General features: G+C 41.1%; 2 protein-coding genes and 1 pseudogene across 2 annotated transcripts; all 3 read right to left on the bottom strand.

The window, feature by feature from the left end:
* Positions 1–2,372: 2,372 nt before the first annotated feature.
* On the bottom strand, positions 2,373–3,308 carry LOC132592922 (olfactory receptor 14A16-like). Its single transcript, XM_060281157.2, has one exon. It carries the CDS (start codon positions 3,306–3,308, stop codon positions 2,373–2,375), a length of 936 nt encoding a protein of 311 aa, XP_060137140.2.
* A 9,345-nt stretch (positions 3,309–12,653) lies between these two features.
* LOC148683882 (olfactory receptor 6E1-like) lies at positions 12,654–13,480 on the bottom strand (annotated as a pseudogene).
* Positions 13,481–14,304: 824 nt separating this feature from the next.
* On the bottom strand, positions 14,305–15,255 carry LOC132592920 (olfactory receptor 14A16-like). The gene has a single exon (XM_060281156.2). The coding sequence runs from the start codon at positions 15,253–15,255 to the stop codon at positions 14,305–14,307; it is 951 nt and encodes a 316-aa protein (XP_060137139.2).
* Positions 15,256–20,508: the final 5,253 nt, after the last annotated feature.

The raw sequence follows: 20,508 nt of genomic DNA, 5'->3' as shown, positions 1-20,508 counted from the left end.
AAAAAACATTGTTCAGAGTTGCAGCTTTGAGAGAAGCAAGACCCTCTTGGGGTGATAATGCTGTGAACCCTGCAATGTAGACTCAGGTTGTATATATGTTTAAATAAACCATATAGCCTATAGACCACACAGTCTCTACTACACCTCATTCCAAGGGAAACACAAACCCTGGAACCTTTGAGATCTTGCACGGCTCAGAGATTTGGGGTGGCATGAAGCAATACATAAAACAGCCACATGTTATTTCAAAGGTAAAGAGATATGCGTTTTGGAAAGCATTATAAGAACCTGAATTAAAAAAACCAACAAAGGAATCACAGTGAGTGCACAGTAAATGGGAGTCTCAACACATTTAAAAGATTTAAAGGCATAGCGGCCAATCATCTGATTTTCACCAGGTTTTGCACTATTTTGCTTCTGAAAAGGAATTCAAGATGCAAACTAAAATTGAATATCTACTTTCCCACTCTTCAAAAACAACTTAGCTGATTTTCTAAACTGTATTAGTTCTTGTTTTTGTATTTGTGGAGAGGCATCGTGTTTTCTGCTGCCTGTAACTTAAGTGTTTTCCACCCAATTCAGGACTATTCTCTCTCAGGGCAGCATAGTTGCCAAATCCTAGATAGATTGCATAAAAATGGAGGTGAAAAATGAAAGCAAATATGAAACTTGTGAAAAATCTCTACATTTGGTTGAGTATTATTACTTTACCTTTAAATGAGTGAGGGTGCAGTCCTTTCATTTTTCTTTATTTGAAATAAATGCACATAATCAGTGATAGGTCAAGTCCATCCTCTTTTTGTGCTGATTTTCCCCCCTTTTTTAAATGAACAAAATCTCTGCATTTAAATTGCATCCATTTTGTACACTTTCTGTACACACTGCTCTGGTAAAATAAACATTTTTCAGTTCTTTGTCATGACTCCCCCGCCCATATTAGTTTTGTACATAAAAATGTGAGCACTTCTTGCATGTGGGAACTTCATTTCCGAAGCCACGGGAGGTACATAATATGAGCAAGAGCTTCATTCTAATCTATCTATCTATATATTTTAAGATGAATTTTTAGCCCACACTATAGCATTTTCCGGGACGCAGGTGGCACTGTGAGTTAAACCACTGTGTCAAGGGCTTGCCCATCAGAAGGTCGGTGGTTCGAATCCCTGCAACGGGGTGAGCTCCTGTTGCTTGGTCCCAGCTCCTGCCAACCTAGCAGTTTGAAAGCACGTCAAAGTGCAAGTAGATAAATACCTCCGGCGGGAAGGTAAATGGCGTTTCCGTGCGCTGCTCTGGTTCGCCAGAAACGGCTTAGTCATGCTGGCCACATTACCTGGAAGCTGTATGCCGGCTCCCTCGGCCAATAACGCGAGATGAGTGCCGCAACCCCAGAGTTGGTCATGACTGGACCTAATGGTCAGGGGTCCCTTTACCTATGCACAGTTTAACAAAGTGTAAGCTGTAAAACAGGACAAAGGCCAGAATTTAGGGACATCACACAAAAGTGGGCGATAGAAACCTGTGTAATAACCTGGAATAAGTGTGAGACACAGCTTATGCAAACATAATTGACGACCTTTTACCTTTTTCGGAATTTACAGCACGGCCTCTTGGATGTTCTTGTTTCTGAAGCTATAGATAATTATGGGATTCAGTAATGGTGGCAAAACAGTATACAGTACAAAAGGGAGCAAATCTGTAGAGAAAAACACTTTAGTTTTTGTGTATGAAAACACAGCTCTGCTAATAAATAAAGAAAATAGTCAGCTACTACTAATAAACACATTAAGTATTCCGATACTCATTGAACTGAACTGATATAGCTCTTTTAAAAAAGAAATGCCTATAAAATTAACCATGCACAACGACATGCATGACCTAGTAAGTATGGTGGTAGAATAACGCACCTCTAAAACAGTGAAGGAGGAGGGGGCACAGTTATGTGAGAAACTCAGGACAGAATATTGGATTCAAATGCTGTCCAGAGACCTCATCACTTGTGCAAAGACTTATTCTACCCTTCCTCCCACCTAACACCCCCACTCAGAAAGAAACCCAATTTAGCAGGCTGGGAGTAGCAAGGTTGAATGTGTCAATTTCATTTTCTTTCCATTTCTTAGCATTCGATCCAGTTCCTCACGTTTCCACATCGTCATAGTGTGTGTGTGTGTGTGTAATGTCCTAATGAAAACTCATCAAGCTTTTTGTGTGAAACGTTCCTAATATAAACATTTTAAATGCAAATCTGCCCAATACACTTCTATTTGCAACACACAATTACATGAAAAAAATGCATTTTAAGGTATTTTAACTGACATTTGCATTTTTATGCAATGCACAGGACTTGTGATGTGTATGAGACAACGTGCAAGAAATCATGCTAGGAGATTTCTAATTCTTTTTGGTATTTTCAACACGGCCTCTTGGATGTCTTTGTTCCGAAAGCTATAAATAATGGGATTCAGTAGTGGTGGCAAAACATTATACAATACAGCAGAGAGCAAATCCATCATTGTAGAAGAAAGCTCTTTAGGTCTCATGTATGAAAACACAGCTGTGCTCATAAATAAAGAAAAGACAGTCAGGTGAGGAATGCAGGTAGAGAAAGCTTTATATCTGCCTTGAACAGATGGGATTCTCAGCACAGCAGAGAAGATGTAGCCATAGGAAACAAAGATGAACCCTCCACAAAATGAATTTCCTATAATCCCAAAGGCAAAAATCAAAATTTGGTTAAGGTTTGTGTCAGTACAAGAAATCTTTAGCAGCTGAGGAATATCACAGAAATACTGCCCAATAATATTGGACCCACAGAAATGTAGCCTGAAAGTGATAATGGTCTGTAATGACGGATGAATTAGGTTGCTTATCCAGGAAGCAGCTGCCATTTGGATGCAGGCATGCCAGTCCATCATTAGCTCATACTGCAGAGGATGGCAGATTGCAACATAGCGATCATAAGCCATGATCGTGAGCAAGGCAAGCTCAGAACCTGCAAAAGTGAAAACTAAGAAAACCTGTGCGACACAGCCAGCAAAGGAAATCCTTTTGTCATCTGACAAAGAAGCAACTATGGATTTGGGGATTGTGGTTGAGATGTAGCAAATGTCTGATAATGATAGGTTGACCAGAAAGAAGTACATAGGAGTGTGCAATTTGTGGTTCAGAGCAACAGCAATGATGATGAGGAAATTTCCCACTAAGGCTATTAAATAAATGGAGAGAAATATCACAAGGTAAAACAGTTCTTCTTCTCGGTCACTAGAAAACTCCATCAGAAGAAATTCTGTCACTGTAGACTGGTTGGTCATCTTAATTCTTTAATATTTCATCGAACAATTTCTTGAACAGTAGCTCTGTTATTGTGTTTTGGCAGCACCAGCAGAGGTGTTTGTAACAGCTAAAATTAGAAAGGAGTTAATGAAAGTCGATTGGTTGAGGGAATATGCAGGCAATTGTATCTGGGGTTTCTCAATATGAGGTAATGAGTGTTGCCAGCAGTAGACACTCAACTGACATTCATTCTTCCCAGTACAGTACTAATAGAATTTTAGAGTTGGCAGGGAGCATGGGGAGCATCTCAGCAAAGACACATCTTGGTTTCATGTTGAATCAAGAATGAGAAAGCAGAATCAAATCCTAGATCCATAGATCATAAGGGCAACCTTGCTATTAGATGTAAATAGCAACAAACAGACAACATGGTAATGTTAGCAAAACAATGAAAAGGTAAACCACCATGAAGTGCAAATATTTAAAAATATATGCACCAGCAACCTTCACCTAGACAAGGAGTTTCATAAATGTGTACAAAATCTCATGCTCAAAGTCTTAAAAGTCCAGTATAAAGTGCAATAATCAAGTCCGATAGTAAAGTGCTATGATGTTCTAAACGCATGGGAAGAGATAAGAATGCATGATACATCATAGTATTACATTATATCGTATTCAACCTTTTTCCAGTTTTTTTTGGAACTGAAATATGTGCCCTAGTCTGCACTGAGGATGAGCTAATAGGATTCTACTCACCTCTGTCTTTGTCTGGAAGACGAAAGTGTCAAAATGTTGGAGTGCGGTCTTTAGTAGATGATTTATAGTTTGTGACAAACAGGGATCAATTGAGCCTCCCTGCTTTCTGTAGTGTTTCAGAGAGTTTTATGGGAGTTCATGAAAGGCGCTATGGAAAAGATGGGTATTGAGGGCAATTTCCTACAAGGCATAAAAGGTATATATAAGAGCCAGTCAGCAAAGTTAATCGTGAACGGAAACATACTAGAAAAGTTCGATATTGGTAAGGGGACAAGGCAAGGTTGCCCACTCTCGCCTCTATTATTTATACTATCAATCGAATACTTGTTAAGCGAGATCAAAGAGGATGAGGGAGTAAAGGGCATTAAAGTTAAACAGCACACAATAAAAATAAAGGCCTATGCGGATGATGTTATAATTATGCTGGAGGACCCAAAAGAGTCAATAATCAAACTAAAACAGAAGCTGGAGAAGTATGGGAGAGTATCTGGATTTAAAGTTAATGCAAAAAAAACAAAAATTATGATTAAAAATTTAAGAGGAAAGGAAATTAAAGATTTGGAAGAATTGGCAGAATGGCAAATTGTAAACAAATTAAAGTATTTAGGTATAGAAGTAACACCAAATAATATTAATTTATTTGAAAATAACTATACAAAATTATGGAAAGAAATAAAGGAGGATCTGGGTAGATGGAACAAATTATTCTTGTCTCTATCTGGAAGGATTGCGGCGATCAAAATGGTGATCCTCCCTAAAATTATTTTCCTCTTCCAGATGCTGCCCATAATAGGGAGAACGGAAGTATTTGATGAGTGGAAAAGAATATTAAGTAAATTTATCTGGGCAAATAAAAAACCCAGGATACAATTTAAATTACTGACAGAAGTCAGAGAAAGAGGAGGGTGGGGGGTCCCTGATTTAAAACTTTATTACGCTGCAGCCGGATGGTGCTGGATAAAAGAATGGCTGACTTTAGAGAATCGAGAACTGTTAGAACTAGAAGGATTCAGACACACAAGAGGGTGGCATGCCTACCTCTTGTTGGATAAGAAAGGAAATCAAAGAGAATTTAAAGATCACGTTATTAAGAAATCCCTATACCAGATCTGGCTCAAATTTAAACAGTTATTGGAGCCATACAGCCCTTGGTGGGCATCACCCACCGAAATGACAGCGATGAGCAGATACCCAATAAAGGAAAGATGGCCTACATACCGAGACCTATTGATACAAAACAAGGACCAACTCAATTTAAAACCATACGAAGAAATTAAAATACATTGCGCTAGTTGGTTACACTACTGCCAGATACAGAGCATTTTCAAGATACATAGGGAAATTGGGTTCTCCAAAGAAAAGTCCAAATTACAAGAAATTATTTTAGATAACGGGAAAAAAATACTTGGGAAAGTTTATAGATTCTTATTGGATTGGGAGCTAAAAGATGAACTTACGAAAAATAATATGATAAAATGGGCATCGGATATAGGCAGGCCAATTATGGTAAATCAATGGGATAAATTATGGAAATTCGACGCTAAATTTACAGCCTGTATATCAATTAAAGAGAATATCTTGAAAATGTTCTATAGATGGCATATGACCCCAGATAAGATCGTGAAATATTATAAGACAGGGGAGGGGAAATGCTGGAAATGTCAGGACAAAACTGGGAGCTATTATCATTGCTGGTGGACATGCCCCAAAGTGGCCGAATTTTGGAACCAACTATATGAAAAGTTAAAAAAACTCTTAAAATGTACATTCAAAAAGACCCCTGAAACCTTTCTCTTGAGTATGACCCCATCGGATGTACCAAAAGATAGAGCGAATATCCTGCTGTATGGATGTGCAGCGGCAAGGGTATTGCTCGCATCAAAATGGAAAGGGGCTAGCCTACCTACGATACAAGAATGGCAGGAGAAGCTAGTTGAATATCTAAAACTGGCAAAATTAACGGCAATAATTAGACAAGTTCCGAGGCAAAAGATAATGAAAGAATGGATATATGTTCAAGAATATTTGGAGAAAGAAAATATGGAGACAAATTTAGTGAAGTGCTTAGATTAGAATCTAAAAGGAGAGAGGAAATTAAACTAAATATAAAGTGAAAATGGGTTTTGGACCAGATTAGGAGGATCAGCAGGAAGAAGAGAAGAAACAAAGAAACGCGTGTTGTAAATAATGGGAAGTGTCTTTTTTTATATATGTATTTTTTCTTTTTCTTTTTTTCCTTCTTCTTTTTCTTTATTTGTGATAATATTGTTTGTGTATGTATATAATTTGAATATTCCTATTATTTTCGTGTATGTATATAATTTGAATATTCTTATTATTTTTGTGGTTTTTTTTATCTTCCTTTGTTATGTATGTGTCTTTTAAAAACTTGAATAAAGATTATTTAAATTTATAAATTATTCTGACTATTCTGAGCCAGTACAGTGTAGCACTTAGAGTGTTGGACTAGGACTAGGGAACCCAGGTTCAAATCTCTGCTCAGCCATTAAGATAATTGGGTGACTTTTCACTAATTTACTCAGGCTAAGCTATCTTACAGAGCTATCTGGAGGTTAGACTTGGGAAGGATGCCCTTCAGCTCCGTGGAGGAAAGGTGGAATATAATGACAATAAGTAAATATTGGGAGCACACCATCTGAAACAGGTCTATGATTATAAACTGGAGCAATAGTTTTGGTAAAAGAAACTTGGGAAGGATCCAAAGCAAAATTTTATGCTATGAAATAGGATATGGGTGTGTTAGGTATTAACACCTTGGTTGGGGGTGAATTAGGAAAGGCTGAAGGACTCTAGCTGAAGTGTAGCTGGTTTGAGAAACAATACTGCTATGGGTTTCATCTTTATTCCTAGATCCATGGATCTGTCAAGTCCTCACTACTTTGCCAATTGCTTCCATGATCTTTTGATGTGAACTACCAATACAGCAATTTTATTCGACATTAAGTGAGCAGAAATTTCACATATGATAGTTTTCTGAGAAGCGTGTTGAATAATTTCAGCCCCTTCTCTCCCTCCCATCACAGGTTATTTATGTTACCAATAAGCACCCACAAACAGCATAAGAGGTTTTCTGCTCTGGTCCAGTAAAACGCTTGCGCTGCGCAGACCAGAAACAGTTCTCTTTGCAGAGCATTAAGCACAGCATCTGTATTCTTGTTGTGGTAAAAACCTTGTAGCTTGGCAGCAGAAACGACCCACCGAAGCCCAACTTTCTACAGACAGATTGATTGCATAACTGAAACACCTCCAGAGCATTCAGACATGACTGCTCCACACCGCACAGGCAAACAAAACAAACGCTCTATATATACTGAGCATCTTAACAACTTAACAACTTAAATCACATGACCTTGCTAATTTGCCAGCGTCTCAGGTTTAAAGCCCTAACACCCCCTCTCGCTGGCAAAAAATAAACAGTCCTACAAAGTTATTTAAGACCCATTTCTTCACAAAATTCTTCATGATGCTGAAACCCATGCGGTTTTGTAAATCCATCAGCTAAATTTTCATGATTGGGACAGTAACTTAATTTAACAATTCCAGCTCTCACTATTTTTAAAAAGCAAATCACACACCACCTAGCATCAATGAAAAATCATTTGGCTTTGGTGAGAGCTCAGAATTTTTGATGAGAATCTCAGAATTTTGAAACACCACTTTATTATCTCTTACCTATAAATACTACCTATTTTTTCATAGAATAACCATGTCTTCATTAATCCCAACGCTGTATTAAACCTTTTTTCAGTCTTTTCAGAACTGAAATATGTGCTCTAGTCTGCACTGAGGATGAGCTAATAGGATTCTACTCACCTCTCTCTTTGTCTGGAAGACGAAAGTGTCAAAATGTTGAAGTGCGATCTTTAGTAGATGATTTATAGTTTGTGACAAAGAGGGATTAATTGAGCCTCCCTGCTTTCTGGAGTGTTTCAGAGAGTCCCTCCTTGGAGAACATCGCCATGAGGATTTGCAAATCCTGATTTACAAAACAAGTGATGCAATTGTCTATATTTCCTACCATTATTTCCCCTCTATCTTTAAACCCCTGACCCTTAACTTCAGTCTTATGTAAGGGATGCTTAAGAGTGAAGTGTTGATGAATGGGAAACTGATTTCAAAACCTACATGGTTGTTATATCTTTTTTATTGTCCAAGATGTCAAGCTGCAACTCCAATTAAGTACTGAATCTGATTAACATAAATAAATTATTCTGACTATTCTGAACCAGTACAGTGTAGCGCTTAGAGTGTTGGACTAGGACTAGTAAATATGGACTAGTAAATATGGATTAGGACTAAGTAAATATTGGGAGCACACCAATTAAAATCTAATCTAATCAAATAAATAAATAAATATAAATAAAATAAAATCTAATAAAATCAAATTTAAATCTTGAAATTGATGTCTCTCAGAAATGCAGCTGCATAATTGTCATTAAGCAAGTAAAACATTTTATCTTGAGGTTTCATTTTCTTCATCTGAGACTCACACAATAGAGTTTTCATGTCATTCTCAGCCTCATCATTAAGCCACTTCCGCATCTCACGGAGGTGGGGTTGTGGGCGTGGCCTGAGCGAACTCTCGCGATGGGGGCTGAGCGCTCAGCCCCCTTGCGAGATGGGAGTTCCCGCCTCCGTCATACCCGGGCCAACCAGTAGGGTTGGCTGGGAGGTGGGGCTACCCCTCTTCTAAACGAGCCAGAGACGGGAGCTCGGTCTCTTTCGCCCTGCTCTCAGCCCGCTCAGATCCCCACAGCAATTGGATTTATTGTTGGAATTAAGTAAGTGTGTAACGGGGGGGAATACGTGCTCACCTGACACAGAAGCTTATAGGGTCAACAAAGCACAGCCTATATTCCCCTTAATTAATTTATGGTCTCATTTAGTTGAACCTCTACGAGGGTTATATTGTTGTTGCCTTGAGCAGTATGTTGCTACATTGTTTCACTGGTGTTACTTTTGCTTGATTATTTTACCCTCATAGCTGCATTGGCATCCTTCGTATTTTTAAATTTTATATTACAGCAATTAACATTTTAATTTTGTAGCTCTTAATTTATGCTTGCCTTGCATTAATGGTAAATTTTACTCGATGAAAATCATAGCTGCATTGGTGTCCTCTGTATTTTCCATATGTTATATTACTGCATCTAACATTTTAATTTTCTAATTGTTAGTTCATGCTTACCTGGTATAAACAGAAAATTTTTACTCGATAATAATCATAGCTGCATTGGCATCGGCCAGTAATCCTGCTCAGTTGGTAGAGCATGAGGCTATTAATCTCAGTGTTGTGGGTTCGAGCCCCACGTTGGGCAAAGATTCCTGCATTGCAGGGAGTTGGCCTAGAGAAAACAGTATTTTTAAAATTTATATTACTGCATTTAACATTTTAATTTCATTGCTGTTAGTTTAGCCTAGGCGTCAGCAAACTTTTTCAGCAGGAGGCCGGTCCACTGTCCCTCAGACCTGGTGGGGGGCCGGACTATATATATGAAGAATTCCTATGCCCCACAAATAATCCAGAGTTGCATTTAAATTAAAGGACACATTCTACTCATATAAAAACATGCTGATTCTCGGACCGTCCACGGGCCGGATTTAGAAGGCGATTGGGCCGCATCTGGCGACCTGGACCTTAGTTTAGGAATCCCTGGTTTATGCTTACCTTGCATAAACAGTAGTTTCCTTGATAATAATTAGGAGTAGTAAGAATTTTAATACATGAATAATAAAATACTTAATATAGAAATAAATAAATGGGAAACCAATTAATAATAATTAATAATTATATTATTCCAATCTCCGGTGAATCGTCGAGATTGCTAAATGACCTTTGGCCTAATTACTTAACCAAATCTTAGAGCTGTACCACAGTGCACGATAATCTGCTTTGCATGCAGTGGGTCCCTGACACTTCTAGGTGGGATTGGGAATCTTCTTCATGAAACTTGTAAGATCAGAAGTGGTGCAGAATTAAAGCGGCTAGCACAGTTGCAGAGACCAAGTGTGCTGCAGGGGGTTGTACTAGATGACTTTCAGGATCCCTTCCAACTCTACAGTTTAATAATGCCAAGGTTCCAGATTCTATCCCCATATGGGAAGGCTGCATATCCTTGCATTACAGGTGGTTGCATTACTAGATGATCACCAAGGAACACTCTGTGATACTATTCCTGGGTTTAGGGGATAATCAGTGCTGATAACCCCAAGGTTACTGGTTTAATCCCCATATGGAGAGCTGCATATTCTTGCATTACATACTCTGAGGTACCGTTTCTGGATTGGCAGGATAGTAGTGCTGACAGAGCCAAGTTTTTATTTTTATTTTTGCAGGCCCTATCCCCACATGGGATAGGTGCATATTATTCATTACAAGGGTTGGGAATAGGCGACCACCAAGGTCTCATCCTAGTGTTAATAACGCCTAAGTGGCGGGTTCCATAGATGACCAACCCGGGAACTTTGGGGTATTATTTCTGGGTTGATAGGATATTAGTGCTGATAACCCCAAGGTTGCAGGTTCAATTTCCATGTGGGAAAGCAAGTCTGCTTCAACTTGTGCAAATGGTGACAGTACTGTATATGCTTTACTAAACCGCACATGTGCTGATTGTTCCAATTATGAGATAAATAAATAAATAAATACATAAACAAATACATAGAAAAATACAAAAATGAATAAAATAAAATAAAATAAAAGTCTGGCATTTACTCCTTTTACCTCTTCCGTTTATCAGTATGAGATCTCTGCTTAGGTTAGCATCGTAGGCTGTTATATGCATTCTTCTTATTGCACCCAGTTGATGGTTAGAATGGAAGCAAGTCTGCTTTAACCTGTGCAAATAGTGGCAGTACTGTATATGCATTACTGAACCACACATCTGCTGGTTGTTTCAGTTATAAGATAAATAAATAAATACATAATCAAATACTATCATTTGATATCCCGAGCAACAAAGTGTTGATGGCTGCAATGACTTCCTAGAGCAGGTGTCGACCTTGCCCTTCACATTGCACATACTTTCTTACCCTGAACATAATGGGTTAGGGATTTACATTTGACGATAGAGCCTGCTCCTGTGGGTGTACATCAGCTGGGCTTCTATCCTCTTATTACTTTCTTGCCCAGCTGCTATTCCTCTCTTAGCCTATGAATTGAATCAGAATCAGTGACGGACACCAGGCGATTCCTTCAGTTAAGGCCACCCACCCCTGGCCCCTTCCTTATCTATCAGGATGGGTTTGCGGAGCCCCCCCCCCCTTCATCAAGTCCGCTAAGGGCGCTTTGTGTTCTGACCTAACACTATCTGATACATAATTAGTGCTTCATATTCGTCAATTAAAACGGATCGGGGAGGGTAGGGTGCCTTCACGCGCTTACTAGCCTCAGGGCTTAGCAGCCATTGCCCTGTGAAGGAAACCAGGCGATTCCTTCATTCGAGGCCTCCCACTCCTGTGCCATTCCTGATTCTCCAGGTTGGCTCTTGCCTAGCCCATCATCAGTTTACGCGTGTCAGCCGCAGGGCCATCGCGTCATGTGGGCTTTCTCTCTCCAGATTTACTGTACATTCCTTCCGAATTAGGGCAGCTACAACTGCAGTACACATGAGCCTCTCATCGGAGAGAGTAAATGAATTGGGTCGTTGAAAGTACGAAACTTAAAAAGGTTACATCTGCCGCACAATGTGACTAATTATTTGACTTTGGCAAATCACTTACGTTCTTTTACTTTGTTCCCAGGAGATAATACGGTTAATACCTGGATAGATGATCACAGTATAATGCACTGGGCTTGGGAATGCACCTTTGATTGGGGACTGGGTCCCAATTTGGGGCGACCCCCACGGATCAGCGTTTCCCGGTTTACAATGAGATGGATGTGCTGGGGCGAGCTCCTCCCAGCTGTAAAGGCCCAGGGCCGCCTTGCAAAATCCTTTGGTCTTCTCGGCTAGAGAGACGCATTTTGGTGCTACTTTCACACCCCCACTGCTATCGATAAATCAATGAAGTTTTTGGATCTGGCAGTGGCCAGAAAGGTTTTAGCCTTGAATGGACAAACTCTGCGAGGCCCTGGTGGATATAGCCTGTTAGGTTCCAATGCCTAAGCCAATACCGCCCAACAACCAAAACCAATAAAGTTGTGGCCTTTTCGCAGTGTCTTATTTTCCTTTGGAGCAAGGGACATCGCCACACAATCACAATTACTAAGAACAACTATACACCACTTTTCACAGGAACCCAAAAAGTCAAAAAAGTGGATTATAGTGTTACTGTTTTCAAACCAACTCTCTGAGGTAGCTGAGGCTGTAAGACAGCTATGCAAAGACTGTCCTGTGAGATTCATCACTGAGTAAATTTTTAAATGAATATCGCCTCACTGAAAGCCAGAAGCTCCACCACGCCACTTGTGTTAGAGATTTGGGACAGTAACAAAGATTACATGTTCCCCAGGAAAATGATCTCACATCTAGAATATTCAGCTGAACCATTGTTCCAGTCTTGATGTGTGTACACCTTCCCACCAACCTCCCCACCTTTATCAACTTCCATTATTCAATACTACACAGTGCATAGGCCCCTTTTCCTGATTCAGAAATCTGAGCTTAATTAAAGGGGGAAGTCTTTCTCCTGGCAAGATGTTTCAGGGCCTCCTTGACTTTCCTGTTTCTCAGACTATAAATGAAAGGGTTCAGCAATGGAGTTATGACTGTGTTCAGTATGCTGACTACCTTGTTCAGGTCCAAAGAGTCATTTTTTTGTGGCTGTACATACATGAAAATGCAACTCCCATAGTAGAGTGTCACCACAATTAGGTGAGAGGCACACGTAGAGAATGCTTTCTGTCGTCCTTTGGCTGCAGGGATCCTCAGCACTATTCCAATGATGAAGATATAGGACACACTTGTCACCAGTAATGAACCCAGAAGGAGCAAGGCTGCACTTACAAAATTAATCATTTCAATTTTCCTTACATCAAAGCAGGCCAGCTTGAGTAAGGGGTCAACATCACAAAAGAAATGTTTAATAACATTGGGTCCACAAAATGGCAGCTGGCCTACCAGGATTGTAGGTGGTAGGACTGCAAAGAAGACCTACATCCAGGAAGCAGCAATAAGCTGGAGGCAAAGGCGCATGGTCATGATGGCTGCATATCTCAGTGGGTTACAAATGGCAAATAGCGGTCAAACGACATGACAGCCAAAAGGAAGAACTCACTGGAACCTGCTGAGAAGAAAATGTAGGCTTGCAAGATACAACTATGGAAGGAGATGGATTTTCTCTGACTCATGAAGTTGACTAGCATTTTGGGGATAACTGTGGTGGTGTAGAGAGCCTCCAAAATGGATAAGTTGGCAATAAACATGTACATTGGGGAGTGAAGGCTGTTTTCACAGCACACCAAGGTAATAATGATAAAGTTGCCTACCATACCTTACTTGAAATTCATCTTCCTCCTGGCCCGAGTTCTTGCAATTTACTGTTTATTTCTGGGTTTAAGAACGGACTTCTGGAATGGATTAAGTTCATTAACCAAGGTACTGCAGGTAGGTGGAGACCATAGGTATCCTGCCTAGGGAGGATGAAGCCAGTCCTTAACTACCAGGAGCCGCACAGGGATCTAGGGAACTGCACACGACCATGCAAAAGCCGTCCCCCATTTGATGTGGGGAGTGGTCATTCCCCACACCCCCACATGCATATATAGCAGATGGAGAATCACAGATCCTTCTGTTCCTTCCACTCCCACCTTGGCATTCCCAAAGTGCTTTAACATTCAACCTCCTCCCCAAGAATTCTGGATATTGCAGCTTTGTAAGGGGAACAGGTTTCACCCAACAACTATTTATTGTTTGTATTGTTAATATACAGCACCCTCTGCCATACATTCACTATGTCTAACGAGAAACTAGACTAACATATCTTAAAGCAAATACAAGGCCTTCAATTTTAAGAGTCAGATTTGTAAGTAACAGAACAAAAACAATTCTTTCAGAAATGTCTACATAAGATACAATCAAGATAGTTCTCTGCAACAGTGTAGCAGCAGCAATTATGGCCCATAACTGAAGAAATAGCAAGATCAACATATTCTCTGTCACTAAATCTGTGAAAATGGCAAGGAGCCTTTTAATATGATAAATAGTTAATATTATGAAATCCTCTATTTCAAAGGTGAAAAAAGAAATTTCCTAAGTTCAACCTCAGATATACATTAAGTGTTTCTATGTTTTCCAAAAATCTGGAAGTGATGAATCATGTAATGAGATGTTTCAGTTTTCTGGGTATTTTCCAGACTGCCAGTTGGATGTCCTTGTTCCTGAGGCTATAAATAATGGGATTAAGAACCGGTGGTAAAACTGTATATAATACAGCAGAAACCAAGTCCACGGTGGGGGAAGAAAGTGCTTTTGGTCTCATGTATGAAAACACAGCTGTGATGATGAATAAAGAAAAGACAGTCAGGTGAGGAGTGCAGGTAGAAAAAGCTTTATATCTGCCTTGGACTGATGGGATCCTCAGCACAGCAGAAAATATGTAGCCATAAGACGCAAAGATAAATGCAAAACAAAAAGAGTCAATAAAAAACCCAATGACAAAAATCAGAACTTGATTCATGTTTGTATCACTGCAAGAAATCTTTTGCAATTGAGGAATGTCACAAAAATATTGTCCAATGATATTGGTCCCACAAAAATTTAGCACGAATGTAAAACTGGTTTCCAATACTGCATGAATCAGGTTGCTTATCCAGGAAGCAGCTACCATTTGCATGCAGGCATTCCAATTCATGATGAAGGTATATTGTAGTGGACGACAGATGGCTACAAAACGGTCATAAGCCATAACAGTGAGCAAAGCAAGCTCACCACCAACAAATGTCACCACTAAGAAGACCTGTGTGACACATCCGGCAAAAGAAATCATGTTGTTGTTTGTCAATGAAATGGCAATGGATTTGGGCACAGTAGTGGAGATGGAGCAGACATCAAACAATGACAGGTTAATCAAAAAGAAGTACATTGGGCTGTGAAGGTGGTGGTCTAGGGCCACAGCTGTGATGATGAGAGAATTTCCTACTAAGGCTGTTAAGTAAATGAAGAGAAATATTGCAGAATGCAAAATCTGCAAATCACGGGCTTCAGAAAACCCCATGAGAAGGAACTCTGTTGGAGTAGATTGGTTAGCCATTTCTCTCATTTCCATTGTTCTGCAGATAGAATTTAAATAGTTTTGAGTTAGTGTAGCTTATAAATTTTTGAACATTCTATTTTTTAAAAAAGATCATCTTAGATATTGCGCTAGTTCACAACTACACAACTATCCAAATCAAGAACCAAGTATGCACACTATCAATTTTTGATGTGTGCTTTCATCCTGGTATGATATAAAGCGGGCACCCCCAAACTTCAGCCCTCCAGATGTTTTGGACTACAATTCCCATCATCCCTGACCACTGGTCCTGTTAGCTAGGGATCATGGGAGTTGTAGGCCAAAACATCTGGAGGGCCGAAGTTTGGGGGTGCCTGATATATTATGTAAATGGTACAGTTATTACAGAAATCTCAGATTGAGCCATCACATGTACATGAATCATTTTAAGAAACATGTAACATTTGGATGCCTGTTGTCTTTGTCCATCGAGTTTTCTTGACAGGGATACTGGAGTGGCTTGCCGGTTCCTTCTCCAGGTGGATCACATTTGGTCAAAACATAACTTCTCTGAATTACTTAAGCCCCTTCACCACGAGGCCTTACAAATAGCGGGGGAGAGGAGGCAAGCAAAATGCGAGGGAGATAGTGAAAGATACAGGAAACTGAATTGCAGATTTTCAAAAAATAGCAAGGAGAGACAAGAGGGTCTTCTTAAATGAGCAATGCAAAGAAATAGAGGAAAACAATAGAATGGGGGAAAACCTGAGATCTGTTCAAGAAAAATAAGATAGAGATATGAAAGGAACATTTTGTACAAAGATTACCATAATAAAGGACAAAAGTGATAAGGACCTAACAGAAGCAGAAGACATCAAGAAGATGATGCTGTTAAGGTGCTACACTCAATATGCCAGCAGGTTTGGAAAATGCAGCAATGACCAGAGGATTGGAGAAGATCAGTCTACATCCCAATCCCAAAGAAGGGCAGTGCCAAAGAATGCTCCAACTACCGCACAATTGCGCTCATTTCACATGCTAGCAAGGTTATGCTTAAAATTCTACAAGGCAGGCTTAGGCAGTATGTGGACCGAGAACTCCCAGAAGTGCAAGCTGGATTTCGAAGGGGCAGAGGAAACAGAGACCAAATAGCAAACATGCGCTGGATTATGGAGAAAGCTAGAGAGTTCCAGAAAAACGTCTACTTCTGCTTCATTGACTATGCAAAATCCTTTGACTGTGTCGACCACAGCAAACTATGGCAAGTTCTTAAAGAAATGGGAGTGCCTGATCACCTCATCTGTCTCCTGAGAAATCTCTATGTGGGACAAGAAGCTACAGTTAGAACTGGATATGGAACAACTGACTGGTTCAAAATTGGGAAAGGAGTACGACAAGGTTGTATATTGTCTCCCTGCTTAATTAACTTATATGCAGAATTCATCATGCGAAAGGCTGGATTAGATGAATCCCAAACGGGAATTAAGATTGCCGGAAGAAATATCAACAACCTCAGATATGCAGATGACACAACCTTGACAGCAGAAAGTGAGGAGGAATTAAAGAACCTTTTAATGAGGGTGAAAGAGGAGAGTGCAAAATATGGTGTGAAGCTCAACATCAAAAAAACCAAGATCATGGCCACTGGTCCCATCACCTCCTGGCAAATAGAAGGGGAGGAAATGGAGGCAGTGAGAGATTTTACTTTCCTGGGCTCCTTGATCACTGCAGATGGTGACAGCAGTCACGAAATTAAAAGACACCTGCTTCTTGGGAGAAAAGCAATGACAAACCTAGACAATATCTTAAAAAGCAGAGACATCACCTTGCCAACAAAGGTCCGTATAGTTAAAGCTATGGTTTTCCCAGCAGTGATGTATGGAAGTGAGAGCTGGACCATAAAGAAGGCTGATTGCCGAAGAATTAATGCTTTTGAATTTTGGTGCTGGAGGAGACTCTTCAGAGTCGCATGGACTGCAAGAAGATCAAACCTATCCATTCTGAAGGAAATCAGCCCTGAGTGCTCACTGGAAGGACAGATCCTGAAGCTGAGGCTCCAATACTTTGGCCACCTCATGAGAAGAGAAGAATCCTTGGAAAAGACCCTGATGTTGGGAAAGATGGAGGGCACTAGGAGAAGGGGATGGCAGAGGACGAGATGGTTGGACAGTGTTCTCGAAGCTACGAACATGAGTTTGACCAAACTGCGGGAGGCAGTGCAAGACAGGAGTGCCTGGCGTGCTATGGTCCATGGGGTCACGAAGAGTCGGACACGCCTAAACGACAACAAAACATTTGGATGACAGGGAGAGACCACACTGAATTAACTAAATAGGGTAAAGGAACCACCATTCTAGAAAGTCGATCTGAAATTTCATATCTAATAAGCAGATGAAGACTGCACACTGAATCATTAAAATCATTTCAGATGATCAAGAATAATTATACTCACTCCTCTTTCTCTCAGAAGATTAGACTGCCAATGTGCTTGACGGGGATATTTATTTGAAGGCACATGGGTTGCCAGGCGGAGGTGAAGGAGGTGATGTCATTCTCCTTTCTGGTGCTATTTCAGGGTCTCTCTTGGGAGAACATACCAGTCCCATGATGCTGTGCAAAACAAATGTTGTCCATTTCCCTACTAGTTCTTTTAATATGCATAAAAATATAAGAGCCTGCTTGATCAATCCAGAAAGTGAAAGGCACAAAGGGAGCTGAGGAGGAGAAAGACTCAAGGTAGCCAGCCCAGTTCTGCCCCAGTTGCTCCTCAATATATGTGAAAAGCAAGACGACCAGGAGAAGAGTAATATCACATGAGAGTATTTCCACCCAATCCTGGTATGCAAAGGTTGTCTCATTCATCCATTTCTGCCACTGAAATGTACACAATGTGTAAATGAAAAGCAGCAACAATGTTTCAAGGACAACAAAACTCCAAAATACACACACCAATATAATATCAGCAAATTGCATTCCCCATATTTACTTGTTCTCAGATATGCAAACAAAGATGCCATTGCAAAATCTCTTGAGAATCTTTGCTCCAGGGAAATTTGTGCTCTCCCCATGTTGTTGCCATTGGAATTAATTCATATTTGCTGAAGAATGCCCATTGAGGCACACTATTGTACAAAGAAGATGAAAAAGGTTCCAAACATTAATTGACTTCTAGTATGCAAGGATACTTTTTCATTTTGTTTTCTTGTAAAGCATACCTAAATTTCATATAACATCACAACTATTTTTATTGTCCTCTCCCCCCACCTCATCTGTTTGCAACACTGGCAAATTCTTTCTGATCATGAACTTCTACTTTGAGCTTCCATAAGTGTTTAGCTGAAGGAGCTTAGGTTCCCCTTCATATGAAGTATGCTTTTCCATCATGTGCATTAGAGCTTACGTACAAAGGTTGGGGAACTGGGTGCACCCAATGGCAGTAGCAGACATTATGGTAGTGTAGTGGCTCTCAATTGACCTAAACTCACTTGCATCACTGCTGCTTAGCAGGAGTTAAGAAGCCTGCACTTGAAAAGCGTTCTTTAGTTGTATTTGTCCTGGAAACTCTCACAGACAAACTGAAGGGTAAACAACCAAATGAAGGAGCTCCGTCGATGACAACCAACTGAAGCTCACCCAAGGGTTCCTGCTGGGTCATGGCAGCAAGCAGACTTTGGATGAGATCCAGACCTGCAGATTCCTCTAACGGAATACCTTTGTACCTGGAGGGGAAGCTGAGGTCTCTTCCACGACATCACAATAAGCCCATGCCCAACCACCACACGAGCCCCATGCTCGCTGCCAATACCCTCACACTTCCAATCATAGCTGCCAAGTATCCCGTATCCACCAGGAAAACCCCTTTTTTCTTACCCTTTCCCGGCGGTCTCCCGTTTGGCAGAAAATCCCGGCATTGTCCCTTTAATTTGCTTCTTCCCGGCGGCCATTTTTCTGGTGCCGCTTTGCCCTTCTATGGGCATCAGAAAATGGCGGCGCCGGCATCGGAAGTCGCTTCCGCGCATGACCGGAAGTTGCGTGACGCGACTTCCGGTTGCGGTTTGCCCTTCTATGGGCATCAGAAAATGGCGGCGCCGGCGTTGATAGTCGCTTTTACGTGTTTCCGGTCATGCGCGGAAGCGACTTCCGGCGCTGGCGCCACCATTTTCTGGTGCCCATAGAAGGGCGAAGCGCCACCGGAAGTTGCGTCACGCGCTGCCGATCCCGGATCTTCACAATCCGAAATTGGCAGCTATGCTTCCAATCTTCCAATCTTTCAAACCTCTAACGATCTTGTCCATCCACACATCATTTCCGCCATCAGAAAGATGCAAACCATCAGCCCGAAACAGGGCTCCATCACTGAAGGGAATACCAGGGTGGTGTTTTACTCTGCCACCCAGTGCCAACACCTTGTTTGACACTTCAGGGTCAACATGCTTCCTGGTTCTGTTGGCAGCAGCTGGGCATGAACTATTGTGCCACATCTGATGCACCAGGAACTGCGACCAAAACACACACCGGGCCAATTCATGATGCTGTGACCCACAAACCACATGTGCAACTCCAGCAGTACTGAAAAAAAGGAAAAGACAAAACATGTTAGGAGGTGGATTACATGCTACCGGCACTTGCTTTCTTTATAGGCATTGGATCTCACCGGCCCAAGTTTTTTTTCCTGCCCACTGAAAGGCCCCAATGAACTGCTGTCGTAGCGGCGCCAATCCTGAAAGAATGGGCAGTAAATTCCAGTGCTGGCAAGCCACAGGCCGTGATAGCCTTCCACACAACCCTGGTGAATAGATGCCTTGCTAAAGGGTTTCCGTCCTCATGAATCAAGAACGGGTGAACTCCAGGAGGCCTGATCTGTAAATACCTCCGGCTGTTTTACAGGGCAGGGACCTCCATACGCCGTTGCAGACAAATTAAGCAGGGGCCCCTTATCCCCTTTGGTCTGAGTTTTACCAACTAATCTGGACCACCAATTCTGCCTCTCCCAAATATATGTCCTCTAAGTGCAGACCCCTTGGAACTCCCCCACGGACCTCCTCAAAAACAACCTCACCCACTCTGAGCTCCAAAAATTGCCATAGAATAAGCGGCAGAGAACAACCGTGCCTCATACTGGGACCAGCAAACAGATCTTAGTTTTTTGTAAATTTTACATAAAAGGTCAAAGGTAGCAGGCCTGTGGCCAACACCAGAAGATGGTTGAAGTCTATGCCAGCCCTCCAGAGACTTCCAGAGCACAAAAGCTGCACACAGATCATGGGCAAACAGGGATTGAGCCTAAGTGAGCGCGCCGGCCCTGGA

Source organism: Zootoca vivipara, chromosome 12 (assembly GCF_965207765.1).
Source record: "Zootoca vivipara chromosome 12, rZooViv2.hap1.1, whole genome shotgun sequence".
NCBI classification, from domain to species: domain Eukaryota; kingdom Metazoa; phylum Chordata; class Lepidosauria; order Squamata; family Lacertidae; genus Zootoca; species Zootoca vivipara.
Note: the sequence above shows the minus strand (reverse complement) of the source record. Positions and strands in the feature narration are given on the sequence as shown.